Source organism: Plectrocnemia conspersa, unplaced genomic scaffold (assembly GCF_051122295.1).
Source record: "Plectrocnemia conspersa isolate PC_06_02 unplaced genomic scaffold, ASM5112229v1 ptg000003l, whole genome shotgun sequence".
Taxonomy (NCBI): domain Eukaryota; kingdom Metazoa; phylum Arthropoda; class Insecta; order Trichoptera; family Polycentropodidae; genus Plectrocnemia; species Plectrocnemia conspersa.
Window position 1 is genome coordinate 18,235,889 of NW_028277167.1, and position 10,090 is coordinate 18,245,978.

The following is a 10,090-nucleotide window of genomic DNA, read 5'->3' on the forward strand; positions in this document are numbered from 1 at the left end:
CTACAGAATGTCGACATTTATATACAAATATAATATTTACAACGAATGCGTTTTAGTAGCAGATGTTGGCGAATTGCGTTCATACACATATCTTATCATGGTACTGACCGCTGTTAGAGTACACTTGTGCTAACATTGGTACAGTACATTTTGGATGTGTAATGTTTCCGTGTTTATCATCGCCTCGTTCTAATGATACATACATACACTACGTAACTTCTGTTTGCGGTATTTTGACCAAAATTAAAAAAAATATTAATAAAATATTTTTATTGCGGTGAAAATTCTCGGAAAAGATATAACAAAGAAAAAAATTAAACATTATTACATTTATTAGGGTCAATTTAAAACGACCCTCGCTGTAGTCAATTGCTAGTGGCATTAAAAGAATTATACCACTATTAAGTATTTAATTTAAATACAATGTGTATAATATGCAGACATTTATACATAGATCTTATAAGATATGAATGAACATTTTTATTTCCTTAGTAAATGTCAGATGATTAAGGATGCGATAAAGTATCATAAGATCGTTCTATAAATAGGTTTTTAATGCGTGGGGTTAACGTTCTCAATCGTAATATAATATACGTATGAGATTTTTAGTTACGTGATTTTAAAATAAAATAATATAATGTTATCATCATAGATATATCTGCTACCTAAACTTAACTTGTTTAGGTTATATAATTTTCATTTCGGAAAACCCAAGAATTACACAATAAACACGCCACACAATACTCTTTAAAGCCCTGTTTCATAAGCTTTGAGACACGCATTTAGAAAAAGTAGGACTCTTTATAATTATTAGGAATGGCCACCTTGAGTTAAGCTTTCACTTAGATATGGATCGGAAGCAAAGCTAATCAATAATGCAATTGGTTCTAAATAAGCCTTTTCTCCCATTCACCCAAACTTCCTCGAAATACCAATTTAAATGATGTGACACGTGGTCTTAAGACTGGCCAAATCGACTTAGATGAGAGACGAGGAACCGGAGACTTTCAGAGAGATTCTATTTCCATAACTGCTCTACGACTTCTCATTCGATTACTATTCAACTACATTCGATACTAACATCTGCATTTTAATGTACATACATATACTTAATAGTTTGTGCAATAAACTTTTATCAAACCGCTCTTTCGGCTTCTAACTGACTACTTAAGTTATCAGTCGTCAAGCAAGGTTGGAATAGCACAGTATACAAGGCCTAGACTAGCTGCCCAGAAGCTACGGGCTCAGTTCCCTGCAGAAGACTCGAATTTTGATTTAAAAAAATGCGCTATTATTAATAGCTGACCCAACTGCAAAGTTACATCTATTAATTATAAATTATATTATACATAATAGTTTATATGTCACCGATTTCCAGATTTTCAGTATGGTAGTTAACACTTCTGGGTATTATTTATGTCTGATTGACGCACCCAGTCGATACTGATTTAACCTGTTGTAACGTATTAGGCTTACGCCCGTCAGGTTACTACGGAAGATTAAAAAAAAACTCTGCCATTAGTTCTGAAAAATATTTTTAAAAAATGGCATAATTTATTTGCTTGCAACACTTAAACATTATAATTTACATTTAAGTATTTGGTTGCGCAACAAGATTTTTATTTAGATAGTATCTTTCCTTTCAAAACCTGTGAATTGATATGCATACCTGATTAAAACAAGCTTGCTTAGGAGAATAGTTAAAAGTGGAGTTTTTACTAAAACTACTAAGCAAAAATATTATACCGTCTCGGTCAAACCCATATGTCTAAACAGTCAATAGCTATCAAAAGCTGTGCAAACGCTGCTTATGTAAATAGTTTAAATACTATTAATATCGAAATTGGCACTATCTATCGACAATTATATTACAAATAGCGTTAACTTCGAAACTTGTTGTAGCGCGAGCAGGCGACCATGCTCTAGCAATTGGAAGTGGGGCTGACGGGTAGTAGTATCATTAGGTCTATCCTATCACAGCATTACATATTCTTAAGCTTTGCGATTTTGAACGCACATATTAGTTTTACAATGATAGTTGAAGAGACTACATATGTATATGACTTACTGTTTTTCAACATTAACAAAGTTAGAATTCGTATAATTGTGTAGTTTATTGTGTTGCTATGTATATGAAGAAACCAATATTGACTTATATAGAGCAATATACTCAATTAAATTAATTGAATTCTGTTCCATTAAATAATGTGGTTTTCTTATCTCTTTTCAGTGGATCACAGAACAACATTTGCAATGGAGCTGCCGGAGGAATACTCATTCGAAAAGTGCACAACAACAGTGAAGATGGACAAAAGAAAGCATTTACCACCCTCAGTCAACTACCCGAAAGACCGCCCGTGGACATTGAATTCATCAATTTGTCATATTCAGTTTCCGAAGGAAGAAAACGAGGCTTCAAAACGATACTTAAATGCGTCAATGGAAAATTTAGATCTGGTGAGCTCACTGCCATTATGGGACCATCCGGCGCCGGAAAAAGTACATTAATGAACATCTTAGCCGGTTATAGGTAAGTCACAAATAATTCAATCACTAAATTACAGTAGCTAATATGTGATATTTTATTTCAGAACTAAACACTTAAGTGGATCTGTGCTAATCAATGGAAAAGATAGAAACTTAAGACGATTCCGTAAATTATCATGTTATATCATGCAAGACGATTGCTTACTACCTCATCTCACGGTCAAGGAAGCGATGATGGTTTCCGCTAATCTGAAGCTGGGAAAGGATTTGACAGTCGCAGAAAAGAAGGCTGTGATAGTAGATATTATAGAATCTCTCGGATTGAGCGAATGCGCTGACACAACGACTTTCAAGTTGTCAGGAGGCCAAAGGAAAAGACTGTCGATCGCATTGGAACTTGTCAACAATCCTCCGGTTATGTTCTTCGATGAGCCGACATCAGGCTTAGATAGTTCGTCATGTTTTCAATGCATTTGTTTGCTGAAGACGCTGTCGCGGGGTGGTAGAACGATTATTTGCACAATTCACCAACCGTCTGCTAGATTATTTGAGATGTTTGATTATTTGCATATATTGGCTGAAGGTCAATGTATATATAAAGGAAATGTGCCTGGATTGGTACCGTTCCTCTCATCTATGGGCTTACATTGTCCGAGCTATCACAACCCGGCTGATTATGGTAAGATATGTTATTTTAGAATATAATTTTATTTTCGAAAATTTTATGATTTGTGGCAGTCTTATTATCTTTAACTAAAATCTTTAAATTTTTGCTTGATATTTTAATACCACTTTCATCTTAGACACTTACGGGTCTTTTGGATACTCCGCTCATGACATTACACTTATGTCTTAAAAACGAAAAAAAAAAAGAAAATTTTCCTAATAAAAATCATAACAAGAAATTGCTTTATTTAATCATTGTTTTATACAATCGGCTGTCTTCAAATATGTTTTTATTTGAAGTATGCAATTTTAGAATTGATTTGCAATTTGGCAATATGTTCACAAAGTCAAAATATTTGATTATATGCAAATATATTCTAAAATAAGTAGCGTTTATTGCTTTACTTTTTTTTGCTATTGGTGCAATACTTCGCTGTGATGAAATCATTAATTACACTAACGTTAACTGTGATTAAAGTGGTTACGTTTTATAACTTTAATCTACCTCAAACGGTGATAAAAATGCAACCACATGGTATTGTTGGTACAATTGATAACTTTGTCACAGTAAGTACAATTATTCTCAATCAATACTAATGATATTTTAAATTAATTTTAGTAATGGAAGTGGCTTGTGGAGAACATGGGGATTGGGTTCAAAGACTTGTGGTATCCGTAAATAATGGAAAATGCATTAATTTACCAAGAAAATCTCCGCACAATAACCAATCACAAGCGCTCACTTTGTCAAATAGCACTAAACAAGCATCGAATTCCAATCGGTTAACCAACAACATCGCCAAAGACAATATCAACAGACACAGTAGTTCCAGCGAATCGTCAGTATCAGGTTGGTGCTTTAATCTTTTTATAAAACCTTACGGACATAATGCAGCTATTTTAATATTATCTTGTTTATTTAGTTAAGCCTGAATGTGCTGTTGTTGAGATACAAGCGACTGCACACGATACGACTGTGAGCGTGGATTGCGAAAAGGGTAAAAATTTAGGTGATACATTGGCGCCCGTAACATGCACGTCTTCGTTGTTAGACTCTAATGAAAGTGTGACACAGATACCTGTGAAAGTGTTTTCTACTTCTGGGTGGAAACAATTCTGGGTACTTTACAAAAGAACTCTTGTTAGCATCATGAGAGATCAGACTCTGACGCATCTCAGGTTATTGTCTCATGTAATCGTAGGCGTTTTGATTGGACTCATTTATTATAATATTGGAGACGACGCCGCAAAGGTGACGAGCAACGCCGGTTGTATATTCTTCACTGTAATGTTCACAATGTTCACCGCTATGATGCCCACCATTTTAACCTGTGAGCAATATATATTTTTTATACTTTCAAAATGCTATTTATTTGATGTGTTTCTAAAAACAATGTTTTGTATTTCAGTTCCAATGGAAATGAACGTGTTTATTCGGGAACATCTTAACTATTGGTATTCGTTAAAGGCATACTATTTTGCGAAAACAATGGCTGATTTACCGTTTCAGGTACGTTATGCTTATACTTTCTCTCATAGAGTAAAGAATGTTATATTGATATTCTTTACTCTATGCTTTCTCTGATATACCAAAACCTAATAATAAGATAAGGCCTAACTGACAGCCAACGACAATTTTATTTTTCTTGACAAGTTTTACAACAACCCGTATTACTTTCCCATCAGCTGTTGAATATTTAAGATATACATAATCAATACAAACATATTTGTCTCTTTTGTCAATTCACATACAAGAAATTGTTGTTCTTCAGTCTGATGTACTGATGAAATAACAGGAATTTATAGGCTTATTGTCGTGAAGATTAAAATCATCAGTCTATTTGTAATATCTATTTGTAATATAATACATATCTATAGTAAGTATTAATTTATTAATTATTGTCATTTTTTATTTCAGATTGTGTTCAGTGGTGTTTATGTTGTAATTGTGTATTACATGACGGGACAACCTCTTGAAGTCAACAGGGTTTTAATGTTCTGCGGCATAAACATTTTAACGGCACTAGTGGCTCAATCTTTGGGACTGTTAATCGGAGCTGCTATGCGAATTGAAACCGGTGTGTATTTAGGCCCCATCACCACTATACCGATAGTGCTGTTTTCCGGATTCTTTGTAAACTTTGATACCATACCGGGGTATCTCAAATGGTTGACGTACATCAGTTACGTTCGCTACGGCTACGAAGGAGCCATGCTCTCAGTGTACGGCTACGACCGTGAGAAATTAAAATGTTCCGAGGCATACTGCCACTTTAGAATACCAAAGAAATTCCTTGAAGAGTTGACAATGGATGCTTCAAATTTTTGGATAGACGTAGCTGCCTTATCAGTAATATTCGTCGGTTTAAGGATAATATCTTATTTCGTTTTAAGAGTCAAAGTGAGAATGATACGATAAGAGTTCTTACATGTTTATATCGATGTATAAATTAAAATACTCAGGTGTTATCGTTGTGGCGAATGAATTGTTTTGTAATTTTTTTAATCGTCTGCAAGATATTCTAGATCTTTGGCTTTGACATTAATTGATTATATTCGATATAGAACCGTGATTATTTTTAATCGTATTTAAACTACACAGGTTTGATGTGATTGATAATGTGTATCTATTCTCAAGGTATAGATTTTGGGTTATAACAACATGATCTACATTGTTAATTATCAGCATGAATAGTAATTGTCAACATTCTGCAATAACTGCCCGATATGGCACTATTGCAATTTTGCTCATTTTACAAATTATAAACGTAATACTTATTATGGCAAATGTTGGTATGAGAAGTATGGCTTTAGAACTATATTATGTAGATTATGTTATATTATGATTTTTTATAGAATCATTTTGTAAAATTTCTGTGATTTTATTATAAAGATATCCAATGCGTTTACAGTTTAAATGTATCTAATAAGAAAGTTTTGCTTGTACTTTTATGGATTAATAATATATTTATATATTATATAAATCATATCACATAATCTATTATAATCACTTTGGAATAGGACCATAAATTTCTATTGTCGTATAAGCTGATTATTTTTAATAAAATGATGATCAGTCCATAGAGTTTGAAAAGTTAAACGCAAACTATTCATTATGTTTTACATGACATTTTTTAATAAGGAAATGTGGCATAGACATGCATTTAATGTGAAGGGTACACAGTTTTTTTAATAGCTTAATCACATTTTCTTTTAATGTGATTATTTAAATCAAAGGCTGGTGCTATGGTCTATGTAAAGATATGAAGCGATGATTTTAGAAGTTTGACAATGTCTAGTTGAAAGCCAAAATGGCCAAAAATTACGTAAATATTGACCAATCAAAAAATTGTTCAATACGTATTTTGTGATAGTAATCAATAGTCATTATTTTCTATATATATTATAAAAATGTTGAACATTTTATTTCTTTTCTTAAAATTGACGGCCTATAAATTTATAGGATTTTATTAATTTTATCAAATATTAGTTAATAAAGCATCTAAAAAATGAAACTAGTAGGATTTTGTAATGTGTGGTATTGTGATTCAATATTATTTATATTTTCGTAATATAAATTAATATTTTATATACCAAATACTGAAAGTATAGTATAATGCAAGGGAATATAGAAAAAGTGAAAAGTTTCTTTTAATTTCATTCAAGCACCTTATTTTGAATACATAAAATTCATATATGCTATTTATTTTAATATTGTTTATACTGCTCTTAATGGTGATTGAAATTTTATTTGTTGAAAAATCTCATTAGGATTATTGTGATGTTCTCGATAAGTGTACACTTTTAATGTTACTTTAAAATAATTTATGTATGTGTATATTGGAACATTATTATTATATTATCATGTATTATATTTATATAATGAACGAACTATATTTTACCTTGTATATTATAAATTGTATATTTTTATCGAAAATGATGTAATACAAAAAAAATGAATTTTTAATGTGAAAATCGTGTATGGATTTGGTATTTTATTATTTTATATAGAGTATTCCAATCGTTATATTTTTTTAATTATCATTTTTTTCAAACATCATTAGATAATAACTTTTTCATCATCTACACTCTTATATAATATAATGTTTAATTTATCATATAAATTATTGTAATTTAATCACAATATTCAAACTTAAGCATCAATTGAAATAAACTCATAGCAATTTTGATTCTTATTAATAAAAAATGTACTCATAACAATATGTTATAATATAATATAGTGAGAATTTTTACATTCGTATTTATTTTATATTTAATCATATACAATAATGTAAATACATAGATTGCTCAAGTATTTCGAACATTTTTATATAATTTAAAATCCAATTTTTTACAAATATGTTTAATATTTTTTTACATCAAAGTTCACTTTATCATCGATTCACTCATTTTAAAGTTATGAATATAACAAAATGTAATACGTATTATTTATTTTATTTAAGTCAATTATAATATTCTATTCTATAACAACCTGAATGAGATGTTGGCTCAATTGATGATTTATTTTGTATATACATATATTTTCCTTAATTGAAATGCATATGTATTTTTTAGTCAAAACTATAAATACATACGGTACGTTGGCTGTATTCTAGATTCAGCATAATAGATTTGTTTGTATTGCATTGCAATAGCAATATAAATAGGGCGACCCAATAGATACTCGTTAATAAAAAAAATGAAAGGCATAACTTTCATATTACAATCTAAAAGCTGTCATTTCTTCTCGATTATTTCACATATTTTACTTAAATGATAATCTAGGACTGGAACAATACGCATTTGTCGTTTTGGCAGTGTTTTGTAAAATGGCCTACTTAAAAAAACATGTATATGTAACAATCCCGTCGACTTGTATTTATCACTCATGAAGTTCTTATTACTTTCATAACTTCACAACATTTAAGTGGCGTCTCTACATATCTCGAAATGTTGAATGTGGATAATTGTTTGCATTGTGTTGATGATTTAAAATCGATAACATTTTTAATGAGATCAACAATCGTTGTTGCTTTTGAATAATGTGACATTATTAAAAGTGAAATTTGTGATAATATTGTATGCATATTTGTTTATACAGTAACATTAATGATAAATACAAAACCAAATTTTATAATAAAAAATATTATGTTCAAATTATTTGATATGTGAAAAATATACCACGAGAAATACAAATATGTTCTTTTATTATTATATTATATTATCAATATGGAGTTAACTATAGCCGAAAGCATAGAAAAAAATCAATCTATTGAAGAAGAAACGACAGAGGCTATTCAATAAAAGAAATGTGCAGTCAACTCAGGATCTTATTAAAAAGTATAATAGCTGGTAATAATTTCAAAATATATATAAATAGATTAAAAGTCAATGAATAAAAAAAAGGTTTGTATGTTTTAATCGGCTTTCATTAAGGTCTACAGTCGTAGTAACTTTGTAATTACAGTGTGATTCAGTGATTTGTTCATTCAAGTGCGAAAGGAAACAATTGCTGAAAATTATTGGCAACTTGTTTCTCCATACTACATTATAAACCATTTTAAATTTTTTCGTGACCAAAGGCTTATGACAAAAATGTAGTGCAATGCTACCATTCTCACTAATGAACTCATTAAAAAAATATCAAAAAAGAGATCTAATATAACTTTATGAACTATGTCAAAAAAGGACTAGTGCTGTTATATAAGAAATGTTTACCTTTAGATTAAACTATGCATGTTGGGTGTCGAAAAAGGGAACAGGCGCAAGACTTCTTTGACACCGGAATCAAGAAACTCGATCATTGTAAAATGCATTAATATCCGTGATTGATAACTTGCTGAACGGGTGGTAACGGGTGGAAATTACTCACAGATTGAGCTGCTGAAATAGTATTTTTATTAAAAGTTTAATTTAGTTACATGTTTGTTATTGACATATATGCGAGTGAACGAGGCACCACCGACCGTTGTCTTCCCGTCGAGGTCCATCAAAATAACATGCTGCCCTTAGCCCCCGTCAGAGTGCCGCCTAGTTGGCCATAATGAATAAAATAAATAAATAGACACAGTAAGTACAAAAATATATAAAGATGTGATCTAATACATATTCCATTAAGCAAAAAAGTCAAGTTACTTAAAGAAAAATTTGGCATAGACAGTATAATAAAAATGATAAACATACCTGAATATGTTATATATTTACAATTAGCTTTATATATAATTTCTTGCAATAATTCAAACAACTTGTGTAGAATCAAAGAAACTTTCCTTCATCACAAGTGATTTGCATTAAAATTGGATCTAGCCTTAACTATGACAAGCTAAACATGTTATGTTTTTTAGGGGTTCACTTTAATTTTTTTGTGAAATATTACTTAAATATTATTTGTGTAATAAATAACACGTTCAATCTTTTATTCAATGAAATGTTGGCGACGGATGATGACGGGTGGCAATTAGACAAAGATTGAGCCGCTGCAGTAGTGTTTTATTGAAGGCAAATGATAAAACATGATATTAGATACATGCACTGGACGTGCGAGCCCGCCAAAGTCGCCAAGAGAATGTGCCTACGTTACGTCAGTGTTACCAGAGTGCCGCCAAGTTTTGGCCATAATAAAATCTATATAAAAATACATAAATAGGCCCTCACAAAATATATTGTTCAAATAGCTATTTTATACTTTAAACCAGGTATGGGCAACCTGTTCTCGTCTGGGGCCGGATTACCATTCAGCGAGCCGAAATATTAAAACACGCATACATACCGTCACGTAGTGAGCAAACATCATATGTAAAAAACACAGTGATCTCATTGAGCCAAACTGCAAACTAACCACATTCAATATTAGTGGTGAACCTCATAAATAAAAAATGATGTCGAAGGTCTTGTGAGTTTTACGATTGTCTGGATCTTACAGGACACTTGAAAAAAC

The 10,090-nt window shown here is 31.0% G+C and overlaps 1 protein-coding gene across 1 annotated transcript in view; it reads left to right on the forward strand.

Annotated features, from left to right (window-relative positions):
* The window catches only part of Atet (ABC transporter expressed in trachea), a 43,488-nt gene extending 35,139 nt beyond the window's left edge, over positions 1-8,349 (forward strand). Inside the window, exons 3-8 of the mRNA XM_088183250.1 lie at positions 2,231-2,530; positions 2,592-3,166; positions 3,773-4,003; positions 4,077-4,484; positions 4,563-4,663; positions 5,072-8,349. Of these exons, the coding sequence (XP_088039376.1) occupies positions 2,231-2,530; positions 2,592-3,166; positions 3,773-4,003; positions 4,077-4,484; positions 4,563-4,663; positions 5,072-5,572 (2,116 nt within the window). The 3' untranslated portion in view covers positions 5,573-8,349. The remainder of the gene's footprint in view (positions 1-2,230; positions 2,531-2,591; positions 3,167-3,772; positions 4,004-4,076; positions 4,485-4,562; positions 4,664-5,071) is intronic.
* The last annotated feature ends 1,741 nt before the right edge of the window (positions 8,350-10,090 follow it).